Below are 27,071 nucleotides of genomic sequence, written 5' to 3'. Positions count from 1 at the left end.
GCGAAGACCTTCTTGCTATATCAGTGCATGCTGAAGTACTGAGTTGACGTCACCCTGCTATATGACGTAAAGTCATTTCTATTGCCGTTGCAGTAGTGGGGTGTGTGATGACGTCAAGGAGTTGTGTGGTGACGTCAAAGAGTGGAGTCCTTGTCTTCATGCAGCGTAGGTGGAACTAATAACATGCACATGGACACAAGGTACATAATTATTACAGTGTATTTTGTGAGGTGGGGCCTGGTGCTTTACAATGGTCAAATGAACCGACTGTTGTCTGGACATTGATGAAGTGGATGCAGCCAAATGTTTGGGACGGTCTTTTTTGTATGTGAAGAAAAGAAGATAAAGAGTTGGTTAACAAAATGAACTTTATTGGTGTGACAGATATTTGATGCCTTTCGGCAGATATTTGAAGCGCCTTGCGGCAGATATTTGTTGCCTTGCGGCAGATATTTGATAACGCTCTCCGGGAATGGAAAGCAGTAAAACGAGTAAGCACACCTTACTCTGAATGTGGGAACAGCAAGTGCTTTCCTGGACTTGAAATGTGCCGACGACTCCTCTTGCAATAACCAACAACAGTAAATCTGTAAAAAAAGGGAAGAGAAATTAACACTGACTGAATAAATGAAATGGCCAGGGCCATTGTGCTCACCTCATGTGGAGGAAAGATGGATAAAGAGCATGGTATTGTGTCATGTAGTGTTAGGTTTGATGTAGGTCCAAGCAATTACAATTTCCCCAAAATGGCCAATTTACAGTACATTCGACCTCTGTGACCTTGAAAAGTAGGTCAAATCAAAGAAGACCCGGGTGACACATTGAATGGTTGTTAGAATTAGATGTACCTATGATATAAAATTGGTGCCAATCGGGCAAGTCATTACTAGGAATAATGGCATTTTGAAGAATTTAGGATTTGGCCCCCTCCCTGGAGGCCAAACGGCAAATCAGATCGCACCAAACTTCGGTACCTGAGATCACCTGACCAAGGTGTACATGTGTACTTAATTTGTGATCAATAGTCATTGCAGTTAAGAAACGTGCCATAGTTACGGCCTGACGGCGAATTTACGCCATTTGACCTCTGTGACCTTGACAAGAAGGTCAAATTAAAAACCTGTGTGACATATACTGTGTGGTGGTTAGATGTACCCATGGTATCAAATTGGTGGCAATCGGGCAAGAAGTTAAGGAATAATCACATTTTTAAGGTTTTTGGATTTTGCCCCCTGGTGGTCAAGTGGTGAATCATATTGGACCAAACTTCGGTCCCTGAGATCACCTGACTAAGGGGTAAATGTGTACCAAATTTGGTACCAACAGTCATTGCAGTTTAGAAACGTGCCATCGTTACATCCTAACGGCCAATTTACACCATTTGACCTCTGTGACCTTGAAAAGGAGGTCAAATCAAAAACCCGGAGGATATATGATGCACCTTTGCTAGAAGTACCTACCGTCAACGAAGTGGCTGGGCCTTCCCGGTCAGAAATGTCCAATTTTGTCCACAGATGGGTCCCTAGATGGATGGATGGATGGATGGATTGCAGGACGGACACCATTTGAACAGCTATTCTACTAGCTCCGCTGACTTTGTCAGCTGAGCTAAAAACTAAAATGCAAACAGAATCATGCTGAATATAGCCTGGTTCCTTGGCCAATTCAATGCGCAGAATACAACTGCACAACTATACGTCATAGCCAACAAAAGGCCCAAGGGCCTGGCGCTCAACTGAGTTAATATCATTAATATCTTCCCGGTGTTTAGTTCATTATGCATGAAAATGGCATGCTCCATGGTATTTGATATCCTTTTGCGTTCACTACGGTACCAATGTTTTTGGTTGACATAATTATGCCACTGTTCGTTCCTCAATCCTGACCATAATTCGGGTGAAATCATCGTATGAAAATATTTACCGAAACATGAAGTTTATGCCATGAATGAGGATACTCATTGTCATAGCCTCGTTTACAAGTACGAAGTATTTTCCCGCGAATATTCAAAACTGCTTGGCTCCTTGCCTGTTTGCCAGTTAAATAACATGTGGCTATACACAAAATAGAAAACTTTGATGGAAATTGTAAATCATTTTTTTATCTATCAGGGGAAACAAGCTGATGAAGATCAAATAAATCATTCATGAGAAATCGTTTTGTTGCTGAAGCTTGCATGACGAAGTTAATGCTAAACCTTTTCTTGTGCTCTACTGCGCCACCGTAGTTTTCTATTTAGACCAGCGATGACGTCATTTCTGGTGATTCCCTACGTTGTCCAATGAGCGCTTTTTAAAATGTGCCATTTGGTATTGTACAGTATGCAATGTATTTTTTCAGCGCTGCCAGTTGCCGAACAGAATGCCGTAGCTCCCTCAATTTCCAATCAATTTTTATGGGAGTGACATTATTGTATTGCTAAGAATGTCTACTTTTTACTCATGAAAGAATCGTAGAACTAAAACTTAATAGGCGAACAGAATCATGCCGATTCACTGCACATACTGTAGGAATTCTCCACTTCAAAATACATCGGCGATGTCATCGCGAACAGAGCATGCACTTCCGATATCGTTTTCACAGAAATGTGGCCAAATTTTCAAGAACTAATTTCTGAAAGTAGTCCCTAAAGACCTTATGACTACCACTGAAACGAACTGGTGATAATATCGCCTACCAGACTACTTTTAAGCAGAAAATTGGGTACTTGATCGAGTGTCATTGAGCTCCAAGCGTAAACAACATGCCGCCATTTTGTCTCCGCTTCGGTATTTCGTACGCCGCTTATAATGCACCTTCTTAATTAAAACCAACATAATAAGGCCTTACATCGTTGATTGAATAGGAACACCACACAAAACACAATAAAGTGGGGGTACAATCGATTACGAAGCTGAAGTGAACAGTGATGTATTCCTGGAGCTACTGCTTTTGTTGTGTAGCTGCCATGTTTTGAGAACTGGCATATAGGAGACTTCATTGATGGCTGACGTCATCGGGCGGGAATTTGAATCGGCAGAAATAATTAAAAGGCAGGTAGCGCCCTCTCCTGTTAAAATTTTGAACTTTTTCTCAATAAAATAGATTTTCAAGAATTTTATCTTACTATTAGAGCATACTTCGACTAATTCTGCTGCTCCTAGGTCGATATAGGCCAGTTTCTTTCATGCACTCTCGCTCGCGGGAAGTAGGTCGAATGGCGACAAATTTTGTTTTGAAAGTAGAGTTTGACCAGAAGTATCCAGAAATGCAAAATTGAAGTCTCTAGGTCTTACGGTTACAAAATGTGCACCATGGGTTTAACGGATGGACGGATGGATGGATGGATTGATGGATGGATGGATGGATGGATGGACAGACGGACGCCACTGAACAACTTATTTGACAAGCTCGGCTGACTTAGTCAGCTGAGCTAAAAATTCGTCAAAAATTCAGTTCAATGTGCCTGTAGCGCCAACTGGCGGTGAAAACAACTAATTCCATTAGGAGTAAAAATGAAAAATGATCAAAAAATATTCGGCCAGATGTGAAAACAATATTTCCTCTGTTGACTGAGGTATAAAGGAATGAAGTTTAAATTTCCGATCACCTCATTCGCTTAATGTATTAGCAATATTACCAGCTTCGCTGACTTTGTCAGCTGAGCTAAAAACTGCTTTTGGTTTTTCTCATGAATTATGCTGGCTAAAATCGTGACATTTTTACTGCGGACTACATCACATAATACCTGGGTTTTTGATTTGACCTTCTTTTCATGGTCAGAGGGGTCACAAAGCGTGAGTTGACCATAATTGGTTTCCGAGGTCATCTCAGTAACCATAAATGGTAGGCATTTCATCTCTTTTTGGTTTGAAAGTGGTTTGAAAGTCTAATGTTGTCATTGTGCCTTTTGGCAGTTTTGAGAATTTCCAAACTACGCTCAGCCCCAGGGGGCGCTTCAAGTGAAAAACTACTTCTAGCTTTTTCTCATGAATTATGCTAGCTAAAATCATGACATTTTTACTGTGGACACTGCTCATGAGACGACATCACATATCACCCGGGTTTTTGATTTGACCTACTTTTCATGGTCACAGGGGTCCAGTAGCGTAAATTGACCGCTATTGGTTTCTGGAGCATGTCTCTATATCTCTTGATGCTCATATTTTCATCATTGAGTTGCCGAATTTTTCGGCCTATAAGGCGCTACTTTTTTCTTAGAAAAAGGGCCAAAATGAGGGAGTGCATCTTATAAGAAGGTGCGCTTTATCTGTGGCTTTTGCAAGCCATTTGATTGACCACAACAACGATTATTTTCAGGGTCAATTGGCTGACAAACCAAGCAGAGTGCAGTAATTCATGAAGTGATTGTGTTGACTCAATCGGTCAATAATATCCAAGCATCCAAGCGTAAATTCACATGCAAACATCTTTACAAAGATATAATATAACCTTTGGAATGTTTTTCAGGAGTTGTTGAACAATTACTATTGAAGAGAGAGTGATAATTCAGTAAGAAAAGTCCGATCTGAACACTTCCCTGGCACTATTCCAGTCATTAAGGCAGACCACGTGACCACGTGTCCAGTTTGTTTACTTCAAGGTTTTAAGATTTCCAACAAACTCAGTGTTTTTAACTCAAATAATGAATAAAATACAAATAATAACTTTTTTGTCTTACTACATTTCTTTCATGAACGAACTGAGTTTTAAACATCAACATTTTCCTAAATCTGAATATTTTATAATAAACTAGAACTATGAATTTGCTTGGCAGCAAATTGAATGGTCCCCACTAATAAGGGTTGAGGGAGGTGTGAAGATGTACAATGGAAGTTGTGAGGTAGGGAGGCACCTGGGTAGAAGAGCAAAGAAGGTAGTTGCTTTGTGGGATTAAATCAAGTACTTCTGTATTTTGGAGTTGTCCATAGGACTAATGGCTAGTGGTGGTGGTTTTCATGGCAGGCACAGCTGCTTTGGTCCATTTAGGAATAATTGAGTTCTCATTTGAAAAGGTATGCCCTGTCATGAAAATTGAAGATACAGTCAACCTTGCCAAAGTTGAACTTGCATATGCCGAGATCTGATGAAGTTGAAGCAAATTTCATGTTTTTCTTTTGAATAATCATCACCTAAGTAGACTTTGTGTAAGTCGAAGAAAAATCTATGGTCCCAATAGGTTCGACTAAGGTGAGGTCTACTGTACTACGTTTTGTTTTGAGATGACAATTCAATTAAATCCTTTTTTATACTTTTGACAGAATATGAATAACTAAAATTAAATCCTTTTTTATACTTTTGACAGAATATGAATAACTAAGATACAAGAGATTACTAGAAATTTGAAATTTGCTTGTCAGCAAATTTGATAGCCCCCACGGGCCCACACAGTACACGTATGGAGGATTGAAGTCTATTCCGTTTCGCGGATGATCTATTTCCGGACAAACACGCTCGCGCTTTCTCAAAATCACACGCTTAATAACATTTAAACAACACCCTAACCTTTTCAGATGGGCAGGATGGATCATCGATAAGCATTTAAAGCTATTCCTTTATTTTATTCCTACATTCAACCGTCGTTCTTTGCTCAAAATACTCGACAGCTCGCCACTTCGGGGGCTCCCCCACTTCGGCAAAGAGATACCGCCGCCATGATGCATGAGGATATGACGTCACCATTACGGGGCGGAGCTTATGCTAATGTACGTGTGATTGACAGAATCGTGCCGGAGATTTGAAAGCAAATCAGAAAATCGGCGCATAAAAACGCTTCAAAAGCATCAAAATGAACCCAAATTTCGAAAAGTCTTTGGTGACCTTGAATGGTTGGTGTTATGTTTGGTGGTATACGGAAGAAAGATTTTTGGTTTATTTAGGTGTTTTAGAGAACACTCACAATAATGTTTGTGGGTGAACAGATAGAAGAATGTAGAACTTCCAGCATTATCAATATGGTCCCCAGACTGTGGGTCTGGGGCCCATAATTAAATATTAGATAATGTGACCTGCAAAAAACAAAATGAAGGTTGAAATGTTGAGAAAATTTTGGCATTGAACCTTCTTACATTAAGTTTTGATAAAAACTTCTGCTCAAACTTTTAAAACTCTTCAAAACAATCATAACACCATGGGTTTCTGCCAAATTAGGTGTTAATTACACTTTCACAAGTTGTCAGATCAGCTTGGTGACGCCTCGTCGTACAGGTGTGAATGCTTTGTGAATGATTATGGACAACAATGGGAAACTGATGCGGCTTATGTATAGGTGCGTCTTATGCATGGATTTTTGAGGCACCTTCGATGGGTGCGCCTTATAACCCGGTGCGTTTTATAGGCAAAAAAATATGGTACATGATGGTCTTCTGGTGCCATTGCGTACTCTGGAACTTTTGCTCATCAGCCAAAATGGTCACTTTTTCTCACAAACTACTTTCGGCTATATCCGATGAAAGAATGAAACGGCCAGGGGCCATTGTGCTCAACGTCTAGATATTTGGTGGTTAGGAATTCATCATGGTTAAGAAACATTCTTTATGTATAGTACATAGGTCAAACCAAAGTCGGAATGACAAGTGATGTATCGTTGCTTGGAGTACCTATCATAAAAATATTATCGAAAACAAGTCACTAATAAAAGAGATATTGCACTTTTTCCTTTTTTTATTTTTAACCCCCTGGTAGCCAAGTCGAGAATCGCATCAGCCCGAAATTAGGGGCGTATTCGAATCCCTGTTCTTGGCAACACTCGGGTCGACTCGACACGAGAGTAACGTTCCGAACAGCCAAGAACCGACACGAGAACGCGTTCTTGTCACTCCCGACTTTCTGGAGGGTACAGCGAGTGTTGACAGGTTCCAAGATGGCGGACACATTTGAACCGTATGTGAAAATTTCGTTTATTTCACCAATTAATCTTGTTAATGACGCTCTTCTCATGAGAATAAGTAGTTAAAATGGCAATAAACTATGTACAGAAGCATGATATAACTTTTAGTCCCGTTACCTGATTTGATGTTGCAGCAATTTGGTAAAAACCGTCAAATATTGTGCGCCTACATATTACCAATTACTGTAGTGTACAGCACAATGCACTATGCATGTGCAGGGATCAACTGCGTGTAGGCCTAGGTCATGTAGGCCTAGGTGCCCTCTAGGTGTAGGACAGGTGATACCTGGCTGCTGAATTTACCCAATTGGCATTGATATTTGGGCTCATCCATCAATCACCTTTACTTAGCTTTCTCAGGCTAGAGAGAGGGTTGGCCCCAGATAAAAGGAGCGCTTTTTGGGGAAGCAGCTTTCCTCTTGGCCCATAATGTATTTGGGTATGCATGTAAAATGATGTCTCGGACCCTCCCCAGGCGGCGTATGTCCAGAGAACAATGGAGCCGCCATCTTCCTACAAAAGGCCTATGCACGTGCGGCCTATGTTTGTTATTACCCGATACCCTCCTGTCAAGACTCAAATCATGGTGACCCGTCTATTCTCTCCCCGCCCTGTGTCTGTGTGAATACTACTGTTGATCACACTGGCTAGGCCTACCTTCTTTCTGTTAGTGTTACTACTCTTTCAATTTCATGTTTTTTATATTATTTTTATCTTCCATTCCATCTTCAGCTATTATCGTGAACTCGAGATGGACTTCGGTGATGGCCAACTTGTGACATTCAATGTGGATTTACCGACGTATAATGCTGTTCAGAGAAAGGGTAGGTCCGATTTATTTATTTTCAGACTTGATTCTTCCCATACAACAGGCATTTTCATTATGATGATGGATGGCCCTATGCTGGTAAAATCCCTCAAGTTTTGGGCATGTAACATGAGATGTTTGGACTGTAAATACACAGACAACTGAACTTCATCGAACAATGCAAACCAAAGCTTGCGGAGTATCCCTTCTTCCAAAAATATTGTCATGCAGGTATTTTTCCTGCAACTTCATATTCCAATCATGCAATAGGAATTGTATAAAATTTGTATTTTGGCCTTCATTGATAATGTTCAGAACCCGTTTTAATTGTCTTTTTATATCATAAAATTGTGGTTCTTTCTAATTTACAGACCAAGACATAATACAGAATTTGAAAAGGATCGACATACTTGGAAATATCATCGGCTGATCAAGAAGATGTTTTTGCTGTTAAGTCTAAGTCATGTACATGTAAGTAGCAGTAACAGTCACATGTCAGACTTTAACATAGCTTTTGAGGGCTTCATATATTAGATGAATAAAAAACAATTCTACATGTACATGTATATGCAAAAAAAGTGGGCAATATCTGACAAATTATGTGTCCTCAATGGCATTTTCTTCCAATTAGAATTCAATTTACAAGAGTACAGTGCACAATGTGTTTTAGAGGGCATTATTGAGCCTGAAGAATACATGTATAATACATGTCCATGTACAGATTTCTAGTCAGCAAGCCATATTTGAATCATTTAGAAGCTATTGGTATTGCATTTATTTTGATTTTCTTAAGAGTTACAACAATGATGATGGTGACAATAGTATGACATAGTTTTGAGTGATTCCAGGTGGCCCCAATCACAGAGGAACTCGAACAACGTGCGCAAACTTACAAAATGTACACTGTTCACTCTCTTTTTCAGTACCAGCATGTGGTGACACAGTGACAGCCCACCATGAAACCCCTACCCCAGCGAAAGCAGCCCCAATGGTATGGCCAGACAAGTATGCCAAAATGCTTGTTAACATTCGCGTTGACAGTGATGAAGAATTTCGAAAAACCAGAACTCACAAACTGCTATGGGACAAAATTGCCAGGGAGATGGTAGCAAGTGGTTTGAAGTGCTTATGGGAGCAATGTGCTAACAAGTGGAAGGCAGTGAAGAGAGTTTACATGGAAACGGTTGACCACAACAGCAAAACAGGTAATGATCCGAGAAAACTGTAAATTCTTTGAGGAACTTAATCAGTTATACGGCAATAAGGACTCTACCAACCCAGCATTTATACTAGATACACTTGGAAATCAAAATGACTCCAACGATGATGAAAATGATGAGCATGAAGAAACAACCCCAAACCCAACACAACAAAGGTACAGAAATGAAATGGCCAGGGCCATTGTGCTCACCTCACGTGGAGGAAAGATGGATAAAGAGCATGGTATTGTGTCATGTAGTGTTAGGTTTGATGTAGGTCCAAGCAATTACAATTTCCCCAAAATGGCCAATTTACAATACATTCGACCTCTGTGACCTTGAAAAGTAGGTCAAATCAAAGAAGACCCGGGTGACACATTGAATGGTTGTTAGAATTAGATGTACCTATGATATAAAATTGGTGCCAATCGGGCAAGTCATTACTAGGAATAATGGCATTTTGAAGAATTTAGGATTGGCCCCTCCCTGGAGGCCAAACGGCAAATCAGATCGCACCAAACTTCAGGACCTGAGATCATCTGACCAAGGGGTACATGTGTACTTAATTGGTGATCAATAGTCATTGCATTTAAGAAACGTGCCATAGTTACAGCCTGACGGCGAATTTACGCCATTTGACCTCTGTGACCTTGACAAGAAGGTCAAATTAAAAACCTGTGTGACATATACTGTATGGTGGTTAGATGTACCCATGATATCGAATTGGTGGCAATCGGGCAAGAAGTTAAGGAATAATCACATTTTTAAGGTTTTTGGATTTTGCCCCCTGGTGGTCAAGTGGTGAATCATATTGGACCAAACTTTGGTCCCTGAGATCACCTGACTAAGGGGTGAATGTGTACCAAATTTGGTATCAATAGTCATTGCAGTTTAGAAACGTGCCATCGTTACATCCTAACGGCCAATTTACACCATTTGACCTCGTGACCTTGAAAAGGAGGTCAAATCAAAAACCCGGAGGATATATGATGCACCTTTGCTAGAAGTACCTACCATATTTTTTTCAAAATTTCCCGACTACTATTAAGGGAGATATTGCATATTTTCACTTTTAACGTTTGGCCCCCTGGTGGCCAAACTATGAAACGAATTGGACCGAAACTTGGTCTCCAAGGTGTCATTACATAAGGGTACATGTGTACCAAGTTTCAACTCAATAGCTCTAACAGTTACGAAACGTGCCCTGCTAACGGACGACGGACGACGACGACGACGACGACGGACGACGGACGCCACGGTATGGGATAAGCTCACCTCTGCTAAGAGGTGAGCTAAAAAGGAAAGAAATGTAAGACACCGAGTAAAACTCCTGGTAAATCTTCAACCGTTCAGTTCCTTGAGGAATATACAGAAAAACAGGAAGAGTCACGAAGTAAGCGTCATGATGAAAAAATGCAGAGGTTCGTTCGACTTTTGGATATATTTGAAAAGAAACAGAATTAGGATGGCGCAATGCCAATACAATGTGTAATAGCTGAGGTTATACCCTCTGGGTACACTGTACAATGTTTCACTCCTTGGGAAAGGGAGGGGGCTCTCAGTCATGTCATTTCTCTGCCTTCATTTGAGAGACATGTGGCACTGAATGCTTTTGTGTGCGATGGCAGTAATTGATCAGTATTTATAGAAAATGGCAAAGCGTATTATGGAGTATCCCCCCCCCCCCCCATTGTACAATTAGTATTCTTTTGGAAGTGTTAACTATGGGCGGGCTCTTATTCTTGTTACTGTTGATGTTATTTGAAAGGGTAAAAGCAAACGTTTTACATGTATTGTTGTTAATGTTGTTATTGTTTGGAAATAGCTAAAGAGTTATTCTTGTTACTGTTCATATTTTTTTGAAAGGCAATCTGCTAGACTTATTCTTGTATATAAAATGAACATTTGATTTTACAGTTACACAACAGTGTTCTCAGGTTTTACAAATTCTGAAACATATATTTTTGTAAATTTTGTACTTTATTTCGTTTTATTTCAATAAAATACATTTTGGAAAATCCTGATTCTTTAATTTTCATAGTTCCCCAAAATGTTCTCTATATGGACTCAACAGGAATGCATCTTTATGGAGATTCGGTGTCCCCAGGAATAGTGGCAGAACATTTTCACAAGTCTGCAAAAAGCACATCTTCATCAGGCGTCCCCCAAATTTTGTACATTAACTTTATGAGCTACTACTACTAGTGTACAGAATTGTTGTTACAATACAATCACTAGCCCCTCCCCCTAAAGTGTGGCGAGTTAGTAGGCTTATGAAAATGTTGGAAGTGCTCCTTGTCCTGTACGGCCCTCTAGGACTGGCGACTTGGATAATGTTCCAGTTTCTCCACTGGCCTTATCCTGAGGAAATCTGGTGCTCTTAGGGGCTGTAGCAAAATTAAAGTAACCCTTTACCCCTCCCCTCCCCCAAAACTAAAATTTTTAGTTCTCTTGGCCTCGACATAATTTTGCTATGGTCCCATACATGTACACAGTCCTCTCCAGTAGGACTTGTTATAGTTTCTCCACTGGCGTTATCTTGGTCCAGCCTTGGACGCTAACCTGATCTGGCATACTAGCAGTGACACACTTTCCTAAGGAATAGACAGCCGCACATCCAGGCCTGCTTGGACTAACCTTGGCAACAAACTCAGTTATGGTGGCACATAGGGGGAGTAGTAAAAGCATGCGAGGACATGAGAAACAATTTTTTTAGGGTGAGGACGTCTTCTTCTGGAAAAAAATTTCTCATGTCCTCGCATACTTTTCTAAAGCGATTGTGCCATAGCTTTTGTTGATATTTTGGAACAACCCTTGAAACCAGTTGCTTCCACACTTGCTCCACTCACTAACTCGCAGTTTCGTTCAGTTCTGCCAGTTTTTCGAAGATGGCAGCACTATGAGCCATGGGTCAGGTGTTTTACGGGACTTTGCCAGTGGGGAAGTGTCCGGGGGAAGTGTCCTGATACCCCCATGGACATGTCCGGGGGGGGGGGGGGGTCCTAGAAATATAACATAAGATAGATAGCCAGTTTGATACTATATTATCACAATCTCAGGATAATGACGTGACAAGACATGCAAGATCTTACAGTACCAGATGAAAGATGCCAAAATGTGTCCAAGAACAGTTAATATGTAAAGAGCAATCTCTAGTGAACTCACACAAGTGTTTGACATGGGGGAGCCCCCCAAACCCCCGTCCTTCTGACATATATAGCCAGTACATTGGGGGATGAGTCCCCCAAACCCCCTCCCCCGTTCTCTGAAAGTGACAGGTTTTAGTCAGTACATTGGGGGGAAGGCCCCCCCCCAACCCCCCCCATTGGACTCTAAAAATAGAATTCCTTGGAGACGCTGAACAATAAGGCCCCATAAAGAAATAGTCCCCGCCCCGGTAGCTGTCTCATATCTGCTGGAAGAAGCAGCTCTTTGTGGTGAAATAATAATTGAATGCATGTCATGACACCCAGGAGCTTTTTTCTCATTTCTGAAACAGTTGCATGGTTGGAATGAATTTCCAAATCAGTCCGTCAAATCTCTATGCAATGAAAATTGAAATGTCACAACTGTCTCCACCGACGTTGTCCTGTGTGTCCTAGCAGACGATTTTTAAATAAATGATGTGATTGATATACTTGTAGATTGGACTGAATTATTTCTTCAATGATATGAAAATTGAAAACCCTCTGACATGCCTGAGTACAAAAATGCAGAGGCAAGACACATCGTGCATGTCATGACACCCAGGAGCTTTTTGGCTCACCGTAGGGGAGTCTTTACAATACCGCAGTGTCCGTCGTCCGTCGTCGTCTGTCCGTCGTCGTCGTCCGTCGTCGTCGTCGTCGTATCCTGTTTCAAAAACAGTGGCACGTTTCTTAACCGCTAAGCCTATGAACTTGTAACTTTGTACACAGGACTCCCTTGGTCAGATGACCTGTGACACTAAATTTCGATCCGATCTGATTCTTAATTTGGCCACCAGGGGGCCGAATGTAGGTATCTAAAAAGTGTGATATCTCGCTTATTAATGACTTGTTTGGAATGAAATTTTTGTGGTAGGTACTCATAGCAAGGATACATCATATATCATACGGGTTTTTAATTTGACCTACTTTTCAAGGTCACAGAGGTCAAATGGCGTAAATTGGCTGTTTCAGTGTAACTATGGCACGTTTCTCAACCGCCACAGCTATGAACTTGAAACTTGGTACATATAACCCCCTATATCAGATAACCTCTTGTGCTGAATATCGGTCCGATCTGATTCTCAATTTGGCCACCAGGGGGTCGAATGTGGATATCTAAAAAGTGTGATATCTCGCTTATTGATGACTTGTTTTCGATAAAACTTTTGTGGTAGGTACTCAAAGCAAGGATACATCATATATCATATGGGTTTTTAATTTGACGTACTTGTCGAGGTCACAGAGGTCACAACGCAGACACAGATATGGCCGAAATTGCATGTTTTGTGTTTTTCGTGTTGTGGCAATCCAAAGGTCGTGAGTTCAAACCCCGGTCAGGACGGCCAAAAATATTTTTTTATTTTATTATTTTTTATCTTTTCCCTTTTGTCTTTTCTGACTTGTATCTTACATTTTCTTGATTTTTGGCTCACCGTAGGGGAGTCTTATGTAATACCGCAGTGTCCGTCGTCCGTCGTCGTATCCTATTTAAAAAACAGTGGCACGTTTCTTAACCGCTAGGGCTATGAACTTAAAACTTTGTACACAGCACCCCCTAGGTCAGGTGACCTCTGACACTAAATTTCGGTCTGATCTGATTCTCAACTTGGCCACCAGGGGGCCAAATGTCGATATCTAAAAAGTGTGATATCTCGCTTATTAGTGACTTGTTTTCGATGAAACTTGTGTTGTAGGTACTCATAGCAAATATACATCTTATATCATACGGGTTTTTAATTTGACCTACTTTTCAAGTTCACAGAGGTCATATGGCGTAAATTGGCCGTTAGAGTGTAAACTATAGCACGTTTCTTAACCACTAAAGCTATGAACTTGAAACTTGGTACATATAACCCCCTATATCACATAGCCTCTGGTGCTGAATTTCAGTTTGATCTGATTCTCAACTTTGCCACCAGGGGGCCAAAAGTGGATATCTAAAAAGTGTGATATATCGCTTATAAGTGACTTGTTTTCGATAAAATTTTTATGGTAGGTACTCTTAGGAAGAATACATCACATGTCTTACGGGTTTTCAATTTGACCTACTTTTCAAGGTCACAGAGGTCATATGGCGTAAATTGGCCGTTGGAGTGTAAACTATGGCACGTTTCTTAACCAGTAAAGCTATGAACTTGAAACTTGGTGCATATAACCCCCTACATCAGATAACCTTTGATGCCGAATTTTGGCCTGATCTGATTCTTTATTCGGCCACCAGGGGGCCATAATGGAAAAAGGAAGAAGTGCAATATCTTGCTTATTTGAGTGAATTGTTTTCGATAAAATTTTTATGGCAGGGACTTCTAGCAAGGATACACCACGTCCTACGATTTTTGGATTTGACCTCCTTTTCTAGGTCACAGAGGTCAAATGGCGTAAATTGGCCATTAGAGTGTAACTATGGCACGTTTCTTAACTGCTGAAGCTATGAACTTGAAAGTTGGTACATGTAACCCCCTACATCAGATAATCTCTGACACCGAATTTTGGCCTCATCTGATTCTTGATTTGGCCACCAGGGGGTCAAAACTGAAAAAGTAGGACATGCAATATCTTGCTTATTAATGACTTTTTTTCGATGAATTTTTTATTGCAGGGACTCTTAGCAATCACACGATATTGATCTTGTTGATGTCATAGACAATTATTGGTTGGATCATAAACTTATATATACTGCCCTGTCTTATTACTTGACATCAATACACATCTAAAAAAAGTCTTCATGCCTGATTGTGTTCACCATATTCACCTCTAAACTAAGCATGATCCTGCCTACTAAAAGATGTATACGGTGAGCACAATGGCCCCTGGCCGTTTCATTCTCATTTCTGAAACAGTTGCATGGTTGGAATGAATTTCCAAATCAGTCCGTCAAATCTCTATGCAATGAAAATTGAAATGTCACAACTGTCTCCACCGACGTTGTCCTGTGTGTCCTAGCAGACGATTTTTAAATAAATGATGTGATTGATATACTTGTAGATTGGACTGAATTATTTCTTCAATGATATGAAAATTGAAAACCCTCTGACATGCCTGAGTACAAAAATGCAGAGGCAAGACACATCGTGCATGTCATGACACCCAGGAGCTTTTTGGCTCACCGTAGGGGAGTCTTTACAATACCGCAGTGTCCGTCGTCCGTCGTCGTCTGTCGTCGTCGTCGTCCGTCGTCGTCGTCGTCGTCGTATCCTGTTTCAAAAACAGTGGCACGTTTCTTAACCGCTAAGCCTATGAACTTGTAACTTTGTACACAGGACTCCCTTGGTCAGATGACCTGTGACACTAAATTTCGATCCGATCTGATTCTTAATTTGGCCACCAGGGGGCCGAATGTAGATATCTAAAAAGTGTGATATCTCGCTTATTAATGACTTGTTTGGAATGAAATTTTTGTGGTAGGTACTCATAGCAAGGATACATCATATATCATACGGGTTTTTAATTTGACCTACTTTTCAAGGTCACAGAGGTCAAATGGCGTAAATTGGCTGTTTCAGTGTAACTATGGCACGTTTCTCAACCGCCACAGCTATGAACTTGAAACTTGGTACATATAACCCCCTATATCAGATAACCTCTTGTGCTGAATATCGGTCCGATCTGATTCTCAATTTGGCCACCAGGGGGTCGAATGTGGATATCTAAAAAGTGTGATATCTCGCTTATTGATGACTTGTTTTCGATAAAACTTTTGTGGTAGGTACTCATAGCAAGGATACATCATATATCATATGGGTTTTTAATTTGACGTACTTGTCGAGGTCACAGAGGTCACAACGCAGACACAGATATGGCCGAAATTGCATGTTTTGTGTTTTTCGTGTTGTGGCAATCCAAAGGTCGTGAGTTCAAACCCCGGTCAGGACGGCCAAAAATATTTTTTTATTTTATTATTTTTTATCTTTTCCCTTTTGTCTTTTCTGACTTGTATCTTACATTTTCTTGATTTTTGGCTCACCGTAGGGGAGTCTTATGTAATACCGCAGTGTCCGTCGTCCGTCGTCGTATCCTATTTAAAAAACAGTGGCACGTTTCTTAACCGCTAGGGCTATGAACTTAAAACTTTGTACACAGCACCCCCTAGGTCAGGTGACCTCTGACACTAAATTTCGGTCTGATCTGATTCTCAACTTGGCCACCAGGGGGCCAAATGTCGATATCTAAAAAGTGTGATATCTCGCTTATTAGTGACTTGTTTTCGATGAAACTTGTGTTGTAGGTACTCATAGCAAATATACATCTTATATCATACGGGTTTTTAATTTGACCTACTTTTCAAGTTCACAGAGGTCATATGGCGTAAATTGGCCGTTAGAGTGTAAACTATAGCACGTTTCTTAACCACTAAAGCTATGAACTTGAAACTTGGTACATATAACCCCCTATATCACATAGCCTCTGGTGCTGAATTTCAGTTTGATCTGATTCTCAACTTTGCCACCAGGGGGCCAAAAGTGGATATCTAAAAAGTGTGATATATCGCTTATAAGTGACTTGTTTTCGATAAAATTTTTATGGTAGGTACTCTTAGGAAGAATACATCACATGTCTTACGGGTTTTCAATTTGACCTACTTTTCAAGGTCACAGAGGTCATATGGCGTAAATTGGCCGTTGGAGTGTAAACTATGGCACGTTTCTTAACCAGTAAAGCTATGAACTTGAAACTTGGTGCATATAACCCCCTACATCAGATAACCTTTGATGCCGAATTTTGGCCTGATCTGATTCTTTATTCGGCCACCAGGGGGCCATAATGGAAAAAGGAAGAAGTGCAATATCTTGCTTATTTGAGTGAATTGTTTTCGATAAAATTTTTATGGCAGGGACTTCTAGCAAGGATACACCACGTCCTACGATTTTTGGATTTGACCTCCTTTTCTAGGTCACAGAGGTCAAATGGCGTAAATTGGCCATTAGAGTGTAACTATGGCACGTTTCTTAACTGCTGAAGCTATGAACTTGAAAGTTGGTACATGTAACCCCCTACATCAGATAATCTCTGACACCGAATTTTGGCCTCATCTGATTCTTGATTTGGCCACCAGGGGGTCAAAACTGAAAAAGTAGGACATGCAATATCTTGCTTATTAATGACTTTTTTTCGATGAATTTTTTATTGCAGGGACTCTTAGCAATCACACGATATTGATCTTGTTGATGTCATAGACAATTATTGGTTGGATCATAAACTTATATATACTGCCCTGTCTTATTACTTGACATCAATACACATCTAAAAAAAGTCTTCATGCCTGATTGTGTTCACCATATTCACCTCTAAACTAAGCATGATCCTGCCTACTAAAAGATGTATACGGTGAGCACAATGGCCCCTGGCCGTTTCATTCTCATTTCTGAAACAGTTGCATGGTTGGAATGAATTTCCAAATCAGTCCGTCAAATCTCTATCCAAATGGAACATTATGACCACTCTATATTTGTGCAGTAGTGTTAAAACTGACTTTTTTGAAGTAAAGTACGTAAATCGAGAAGAAGAGGACGTTTACTTCGTCTGCAATGAAATGTCACAACTGTCTCCGCCGACGTTGTTGTCCTGTATGTTCTAGCAGACGATTTTTAGATACATGATGTCCCACACCCGCACTTCAGGACAGTGGCGCCGCTGTGTGAATAAATCTACTTGCGTGAATGGTCAATGGCTCATGACGTCATGAAATAATTGCGTCACGAGGAAGGAAACAATGGGAATCATGGTAACTGTGGTTGCGGTGCGTCGTGAAATCATTGCCATATGGCAACACAATGGTAATTTGTTTACATTTTACAAGATTCATCAGTGCCAGCCAACCGGCATCAAACGGGTCAACTGCTAGTAACATTTAACAAGATAAAAATCATCCAGTTCTCTCTGGGGAGGAAATAGCACAGTGACCCCCCCCCCCCCCATTGATCTGTGAATATCCTGAACACCTGACGACTGATGCAGCCTAGCAATATTGCAGCAGCCTCCTTCGCAGTGCAATTGCTGGGGCAGGGCAGTGATATACATTGTCGAAATTGTTCACCTCCTCTTCTTCAACGTAGACCTCCACCTCATCATCTGTTAAGATACACATGTTGTGTAAGATGGCTGCACAAGTGATCAATTTACACATGTCTTTCACTTTTCTAGAGTAGAGTTCACGCAGTCTGCGAAAGCGTCCCTTCATCAACCCAATTGCCCGCTCAACAACCTGCCGACATGAACTAAGTTTTTTGTTCAGCACTCTCTCCTCCCTTGAGAGAAGACGATTCTCTTTCATCACAGCCATCAGGTATGTACGGAGCGGGTACGCAGAATCTCCTATCAGGAATTCATCCTGCGAAAAAAGTTTCCCGGCATCGGCATCAGCTGCCAACTGGCTATTTCGGAAAACTCTGCCATCATGAGCACAACCTGCAATAGAACAGAAATGTTATTTAGTCATCATAGGACAAAATTGACTACTAAACTGGCACTTGCTCAAGGAAAATCCAGTATGATTTCTTATGACAGAGTAAAGACAATTTCCAGATTTGACTGTAGGACTCACACCTCTTTGACTTGAATTTGCTGCATGGTTTTGATCCAAATTAAATTTTTGCAAGCAATTTTTTCTACCGCTCAGAAAAACAATGAAACGAACTTTGCACCAATATTCTATGCTAGTACTAGTCTACTACATGCTACTAACTACACATACTCAGTAATCTTTACTAACCTGGCCAACCAACATTGGTATTGATGATCAGGAGCCTGTCATCGGCAACAAGCTGTAGTTGCAAAGATGGAAACTTTTTCCTGTTATAATAATCACTTTCACCACCTGGCAGGTTCATTATGCGAATATGAGAGCCATCAACGGCACCTACAACACCGACAAGACCACTGGATTCCTGTAAAGATAGAGCATACTAGTTAGATATCTTGACAGGTTGAAAGAATTAGAAAGACTCATTCCTGGGTAAGATAAAGTAAATTTTGAGCCGGCACTGCCAATTGTTTATGCAAGTGTAGAAGTGAATACTGTCCCCCTTGAGAAGGTGGTGCAAATAGAAGAACAGGGCTTTCGGATATTAACAAAAAAAAGGGTGGACTGGTGTCAGAATGAATATTTCTATTTTTCTTTAATTCTAGAGTTATGTAGTATGATATCGGACTTCAACTGACAACTTCCCTTACTAAGTCACAGATTGTTCTGAACAGTTTGTCTGGACTGGAATTATTTATCTGGAAGAAACACTAATTTGTATTTGTTGTCATGTGAAAACACTAGGCACAGCCTGCAAACTGTGTACCAACTTCATTCTTCCTCTCTAAATAAACACTTTCGATTATCAGATTCTTCAACAGATATTGCATCCTTTCACTGTGCTTGCAGCGTGACGCAAGCACATGAAAATACAAACTAAAATGCACTTGGTACACTTTCACCTGGCTGTGCCTATAGGTTGACCCTTAAATGGAAAGTAACCCTACCTGAAATGATGCAGAGATTTCACGTCTCCGTTCTGGTGTTGGCCACCTGATGAATTGCTTCTTCCTTCTGATGAGTGCTTCTGCCACGTTCCGGACAATCTTGTGGACTGTGCTCTCAGAAACACCGAACTTGACAGCAACGCTGCGCATCACCTCCTGGTTCGCTAGGTACCAAAGGAAGACCATAATTTGTTTCGTTGGCAGGATCGCATCTAAAGGGCCACCGGGTGCTTTCGGAAGTAGGTCCATTTCAACAACTGACTGAATGAAGTCAAATGTCCTTGGTGATATCCTGAAAATGAAATAAATGGAAAGTGTCAAATACAAGTAAAACAGAATAGTGCACGAATGATCCACAGGAACAGTATAATGTCATCCAATTTGTTTCACTCATGTCTTTGGAAGTCGAATGTAGACCTCATCAATCATCATGTATCGTGATCCGACTACTGGCCATTGTCTCATTGAGGATCAGTTTAGAACATCAGCCAGGGGATGGCGCCATCATACAGGAGAACTGTTTGTAAAACCAGTCAGAAAGGATAGAATTATGTCAATGTAGTGGGGAAAATAAAAAATTTGTCCGAGTAGTACTTTTTTTCATGGGAGTAGGACTTCTTGAAGTTGGGCCAACTATAAATCCCACTTGGCAGCCATATCGTTTTCTCTGCTTTCAGAGATGGCATAGTCTAGACTGGTTAGGGAGGAGGGTGCCTTCCCCCTGGCACCCTTCCCCCTACCCTAATCGATCGTCTTCTTTCTCATCCCTGGTATAGGCTTAGAGTGGTAGGTCAGAACGGCAAAAAAGGCAGTGTCTGGTGTGTGTGTCAGTGTGGCCTGCCGCCTGTTGACCATGTTTGAAGTGCTTGGGGCATTGACTATTTTTTAAAAGCGCCTTATAATAATGATATGCCTACTATGTGTGTGAATAGGCCTAAGTGCTATGCATCATTGCATTGCATGTCGTGAACCAGAACCAGAACCAGAATTGGTGCATATGCTGCAATGCAATGAAACCAAGGCAATGCAGTGCAGTGGTGTACATGTATGTACATGATCATGTTCTGTGCAGGCATGCATGAGGCAGGACGATGATTTTGCAGAAGAGCCCACCTGAAATGGCTGCTGAATTCCTTCCAAGACATGGAAGGCACCACCTCCTCGGCGAAATTTCGCATCCTTGCCCTCTTCTCTCTTGCCAGAACAATGGCTATAATACATATATCATCATTTTCATCATCTTCTTCGTCGGAATCCATCATTTCATAGGCCACCAGCGCATCGAAGTTTACATTCGCCGCCATCTTGCCACTGATGTCAACACCCGAACGCGCACTTCCTTGTTCGGAACGACCAACCCCATATCTCACACCCGGGTTGACACGAACGAATGATTCGAATACGCCCTAGGTGTCGGGGGTTATATGACGCAGGGAGTCATGTACATGAAATTTCAAGTTCATAACTTAAGCAGGAAAAGAACGAGCCATAGTTATACTCAAACGGACAATTTATGCCATTTTACCTGTCACCTTGAAAATTAGGTAAAGTCAAAAACCTGTAAGATATGTGATGTATCCTTGCTCGGAGAACCTACCCTAAAAATGTTATCGAAAACAAGTCACTTATAAGAGAGATATCACACTTTTTAGGTTTCCACCTCTCAACCCCGGTGGCTAAGTCAAGAATCAGATCGGACTGAAATTCATTGCATTGTCAGAGGTCACCTGATCTGGGGTGTCCTGTGTACAAAGTTTCAATTTCATAGCTTTAGCGGTTAAGAAACGTGCCACTGTTTTTGAAATAGGATACCACGATGATGACGTACACTGCATTGTTGTATAGACTCCCCTACGGTGAGCCAATGATGCGCGTAGTTCATTAATTCAGCTTTACTATCATGCCACCTTCACAATGTGTGGGTTGAGGGGTTATGCTCACTTTGCGATGCTATTTTTACACATTTTGATAGCCAAACTATTCCAGAAAAAAAGATATTCCGCTGCTCAAAGAACATTGTGTCATGTTCCTGGAGTATTCAGCAATAAACGTAATAATCCTGTCGCATCACAGAATGACAAGGTGGCTCGAGCATAACAAAGTGCGGCCTGCTTTCCAAATACAGTGTTTGTAGTAGCGTGATGTCATTTGGAAAGCTGCCTTAGGCGATAGCCAATCACATCATAGCCCGCTAATCTGGGTGCCCCTCTTTTCAGTAATATGCATAATTTGTGTTCTCGCTCTTCAGTGAGAGGCCTGGTTATAGTTCAGTACCAAAAGCCTCCTTTGGACTACGAAAATGACCACATGGACGATTTATCAGGTAATTCTGAAAGCTCGTATGACGTTGAAAAATGCCTCAGAACGCATCAATGCGCAACTAACTTTCAAAATGTTCAGGGGAGGACCCCCTAGTAGATACTTGCATATTAGTATAAAAATCATTCGTACCGTCCAACAACCTCACTTTCCAGCCAGTTAGAAACCCCTGGATGTTGTTCAGGGATTTCTGCTATCTCTAATCAAGGGTTTCCCACCATATAGAATTCCTGGTAGGTACGCACATTCAGTCTTTACCAAGCAAGCTACCTAGGCCGTTGGTGCGCACTTATGGATTAACATCAAATAACTGAGTCTTTTCATTGTATTGCACCAGTATATGGATTACCTTGGTTGAGTTACCAAGACACTCGAGGGTGGAGCTAAAATACAGTCCAAACCCGAGCCGACAGGCGAGGGTTTGGACGAAATTTTAGCTCCACCCGAGAATGTCTTGGTAACTCAACCAAGGTCCGAAGCCGAGGGTTCAATTTCTATTCTAAAATACCTCAAACTTAAAAAGATAGGCCACGAAAATAACTTGAATATATGCGAATTTGGCAAATTCCATCCATCGCCGGACCGGAGCGCCGTTGTTTACATTATGTTACGGCAACGTTACAGAAAATGAGACATGTACATTTTGTACAGCGCGCATAGGAAGTCCGCATCGGCTCGCTCAAGTGATGCTAAAATCCGCGCAAATGGGCTATTTGGAGCGTTTTTCTCGGCAAATATTGTGTAGTGCTCATTAACAAGAGGCCCAAGGGCCTGGCGCTCAGCTGGATGACCTAATAACATAGGACTGAGGGTATAAAGTAGTAAATATCGGCTTTATACTACTGTTTGAAGGTCAAGAGAACACGTTATACCACTAAAATTTCCAATGCAGAGCTGCCAGCTGGATGAAATATGATTGAACTAATCAGCCATGGTATGTAAATATTAGAGGAGGCAACGGAAGATATCCCTAGTTCAGCATGTTGTATCAGTAGCTTTACAGAAATGAAATGGCCAGGGCCATTGTGCTCACCTCATGTGGAGGAAAGATGGATAAAGAGCATGGTCTTGTGTCATGTAGTGTTAGGTTTGATGTAGGTCCAAGCAATTACAATTTCCCCAAAATGGCCAATTTACAGTACATTCGACCTCTGTGAACTTGAAAAGTAGGTCAAATCAAAGAAGACCCGGGTGACACATTGAATGGTTGTTAGAATTAGATGTACCTATGATATAAAATTGGTGCCAATCGGGCAAGTCATTACTAGGAATAATGGCATTTTGAAGAATTTAGGATTTGGCCCGCTCCCAAACGGCAAATCAGATCGCACCAAACTTCGGTACCTGAGATCACCTGACCAAGGGGTACATGTGTACTTAATTTGTGATCAATAGTCATTGTAGTTAAGAAACGTGCCATAGTTACGGCCTGACGGCGAATTTACGCCACTTGACCTCTGTGACCTTGACAAGAAGGTCAAATTAAAAACCTGTGTGACATATACTGTATGGTGGTTAGATGTACCCATGATATCAAATTGGTGGCAATCGGGCAAGAAGTTAAGGAATAATCACATTTTTAAGGTTTTTGGATTTTGCCCCCTGGTGGTCAAGTGGTGAATCATATTGGACCAAACTTTGGTCCCTGAGATCACCTGACTAAGGGGTAAATGTGTACCAAATTTGGTATCAATAGTCATTGCAGTTTAGAAACGTGCCATCGTTACATCCTAACGGCTAATTTACACCATTTGACCTCTGTGACCTTGAAAAGGAGGTCAAATCAAAAACCCGGAGGATATATGATGCACCTTTGCTAGAAGTACCTACCATATTTTTTTCAAAATTTCCCGACTACTATTAAGGGAGATATTGCATATTTTCACTTTTAACGTTTGGCCCCCTGGTGGCCAAACCATGAAACGAATCGGACCGAAACTTAGTCTCCCAGGTGTCATTACATAAGGGTACATGTGTACCAAGTTTCAACTCAATAGCTCTAACAGTTACGAAACGTGCCCTGCTAACGGACGACGGACGACGACGACGACGACGGACGACGGACGCCACGGTATGGGATAAGCTCACCTCTGCTAAGAGGTGAGCTAAAAAAGTGTCAGAGAGGATGAGACTTCTCCATGGACAACTGTGGTATGTCCAGGCTGGGTTGTACAGCACAAGGATACAAAATGCTGTCTGTAATTGAGAGGTATCATGATTTAACAGAGGTCAAAATAAATAGAAATTACCAGTTTGGGACTAGCACCACTTTCTTTTTTTTTTAATAAGGTAGAGATTACAGGAGTCAACAAAATTAATTTTATTGAGAGAAATTGACCTGTTCTGCAGGTGATTGGAATTTACAATACAAAGGGTCGTTTTTCATGACATTGTGCTCTACTGCGTATTCCTAGTCATAGTGAGTCGATCTGGAACCAATCTATCCTTGGCGCAGACAGGTTCAAATTGGCTATATCTTGAATAGATCGAATTGCGATGAAAATCTAATGCAATAAAGGAGCAATATCGAAGAGACAAATTAATCAAACCAATTGTCCACAGACTCGGACCCTGAAATGGCACGATGTATGCGTGCTCCTCCTAGTCCTACATGAAGCAATGTCTCAGCCAAAAAGGCAAAGTTAGCAGCTCCTTGGTAAGGCCATGTCAGGTTCCGCGCGCCTCTTCAGATACATCAAGTATTGAAAGCTGTGGTGAGCTGAGCACATAAAAGACTATGGTCACCTTAATTTGAAAATCCCTTCATAATCAAGGGCTACCTCTGACTAAAACAGCACAATAGACCACCAATTTGATCCAGCTCCTGACTGCGGGAAAACCCAAGTCCAGCAACCAAAAGTACCAAAATACATTTTTGTTTACATTTGAACTGCACACATGCGTTTGTTTACAATTTCATTTCCCGCGAAATCTCGAAAATCAGGTGACCTGCAATCGTGGATTGAAAATAACATTAACCTCGGTTCAGCAGGTCAGCAGGTATACCGGCTGTTCCAATCATCCCCCTACAGCCAGCCGTTCAAAAGGTAATGTTATTCACCCCACATGGAGTGCAAGTAATTGATTAAGTCCCTGCATAACTTAACAGCAATGGCTTGGCTTCTGTGAGTGGTAAGGAGAATTGACAGTTTTTTTATGGGAGTAACATCATTGTGTTGCTTAAAACGTCTACTTTTTACTCATGTAAGAATCGTAGTAATAATAATAACTTCAACTTATTTTCCAGTTATGATAACACAACACGCATCTTCATGATCATGATCTTTCTCAAACGAACTGAATGACCTAATCGCCTTGGACGCACAACCTAACCACATATCAATCCGCCCCGACGATCGACACATCCATTCGATTCGATAACCCTCGATAAAGTTTGATAAATAAACTAGAACTGAGATTTCACAGGAGCACCTGTGAATTCATGACTCCAGGGTTGTTTTGAGGGCGATATTGTAAGAGTTGGTCTTGAGTATGGGGACGTGAAGGTCCGTGTGAGGCACCTGGGGAGAGAAGACTAGTTGAACGATGTGATCATGGAGGTATAAATAATTATTTATACCTCCATGATGGGATCTGACACGGACACTACTATTGATCTCATTATATGAATACCATTTAATTACAAAAAAGTGAAAACAGATCATATCATATTCCTTGGCATAAATTAAAATAGGAGTGCGGGAACAAGGTTTTTTAGCAGGAGGAAAGCGAGAACATTTTGCGCCGTCGTATTCCGATTTGGCTGGTTAGTGGTGAAATCTGCTTTTAATTTTGCAAATTAACATATTCGTTTTCTAGTTCTAACGTTGTCTGTAAAGATGCTTTCCCAATGCTTGACTGGTCTGGCAAGAGACATTGCCAGGAAAACGTGACGTCATTTTGGCCATTCTTCTTACCGCACGCCCTCTCTCTCCGTAAAAGTTCCTGACATGGTGTGAAGTGGGAGGGCGCACAATGGGAACCACACTGCCGCGATGTTAATAGTTTCTATTTATAGAATTCAGCGGCAGAGATTTTAGGCACGGAAAAAGTGGATCAACTCGGCTAATCTCAATGGATTTTACCCAAGAATGTTTTCAAGGCGAGAGAAACATCTGATTTAAGTACTGCGCTTATTAGATTTCATGTTCAGGCCGAAGATTGCCCTAAAAAAACGTGGACGAAGAGTGCATTATCGGTGTTGGAGAGAGGTCACGTGATTGGACGAGAAACCTGAACAAAGTTTTCGTGCTTTTAGCTGTCAACATCAATGGCTATAATATACTCCTGCAGAATAGTAGAACTAATAGAACTAATTTCCGAAGTTTCCAATAGTTTGAACACAAATCAGAACATCACCCATCAGCTGGACTCAGATCTGCATAAATTACGATAAATAATGAGGTCGTCGCTTCAATTTCGCAAAGAAAGTTGACTCCATTCGAAGGTCGTTTTGACCAAATTCTGTTGAACTCATCGTTATGAGGGCATTTGAACACATTCTCGTTGATCTTTTCTATAAACGTGTGAAGTTTCGTACCAAAATACGTTTCCGTAAAGGCTTAAAAAAGAAAATTCCTCACTTACAAAATCATCGCTACGGTAGAAATAAAAATGTCACCGCCATTTTCTTGACGATAGTACTCCAGGTAACCTCGGCGGGAAATTTAAAGCGGGGTCATCCGGGGTCAAACAACAGTTTTGCTCACTACCGCCAACTGGTGATATAAATCGACACTAATCTATTTTATATCAAAACTTCTGTATCATGAAGACCTTTTCAACTTTATTTCAAGCTTTTATCTGCTGGAATAGAGCGTCAAAACATTTTTTTTTCATTTACGCATTTTGCCCCCTGGGGAGCTGAATTTGAGTCGAATCGCCCAAATTTTTTTCCGTAAGCAACATTGCTCACTACCGCCAACTGGTGATATAAATCGACACTAATCTATTTTATATCAAAACTTCTGTATCATGAAGACCTTTTCAACTTTATTTCAAGCTTTTATCTGCTGGAATAGAGCGTCAAAAAATTGTTTTTTCATTTACGCATTTTGCCCCCTGGGGAGCTGAATTTGAGTCGAATCGCCCAAATTTTTTTCCGCAAGCAACATTTTCTGCGGTGTTTATAAGCAAGACTGGATTTGAAGTGCCTCGGTTGTATGATTACAAAATGCCCAACTTTGTCTACAGATGGCATGATGGAAGGATGGCAGGAAGGA

The 27,071-nt window shown here is 41.1% G+C and overlaps 1 protein-coding gene and 1 long non-coding RNA gene across 2 annotated transcripts; one reads left to right on the top strand and one right to left on the bottom strand.

Moving 5' to 3' along the window:
- The first annotated feature begins 6,829 nt into the window (after positions 1-6,829).
- LOC135500704 (uncharacterized) lies at positions 6,830-8,141 on the top strand. The gene is made up of 3 exons (XR_010449505.1): positions 6,830-6,861; positions 7,601-7,692; positions 8,048-8,141. It is a non-coding gene; the product is annotated as an uncharacterized LOC135500704 (long non-coding RNA).
- A 9,878-nt stretch (positions 8,142-18,019) lies between these two features.
- LOC135500138 (uncharacterized) lies at positions 18,020-20,931 on the bottom strand. Its single transcript, XM_064791386.1, has 4 exons — positions 20,644-20,931; positions 19,531-19,822; positions 18,773-18,947; positions 18,020-18,468 (listed from the first exon to the last, which is right to left on the bottom strand). Exons 1-4 carry the CDS (start codon positions 20,832-20,834, stop codon positions 18,020-18,022), a joined length of 1,107 nt encoding a protein of 368 aa, XP_064647456.1. The 5' UTR covers positions 20,835-20,931.
- Between the last annotated feature and the right edge of the window lie 6,140 nt (positions 20,932-27,071).

This window comes from Lineus longissimus, chromosome 16, assembly GCF_910592395.1.
Source record: "Lineus longissimus chromosome 16, tnLinLong1.2, whole genome shotgun sequence".
Classification (NCBI taxonomy): domain Eukaryota; kingdom Metazoa; phylum Nemertea; class Pilidiophora; order Heteronemertea; family Lineidae; genus Lineus; species Lineus longissimus.
The sequence above is the reverse complement of the archived record's forward strand: the minus strand, read 5'-3'. Positions and strand labels throughout refer to the sequence as shown.

Excerpts from the sequence above, each read along its gene's own strand:
- LOC135500138 (XM_064791386.1), bottom strand. The coding sequence starts at position 20,834 with ATGGCGGCGAATGTAAACTTCGATGCGCTGGTGGCCTATGAAATGATG. Across the intron at positions 18,948-19,530 it reads AAATCTCTGCATCATTTCAG|GAATCCAGTGGTCTTGTCGG; the intron begins GTAGGGTTACTT and ends CTATCTTTACAG. Across the intron at positions 18,469-18,772 it reads TACCAATGTTGGTTGGCCAG|GTTGTGCTCATGATGGCAGA; the intron begins GTTAGTAAAGAT and ends GTTCTATTGCAG.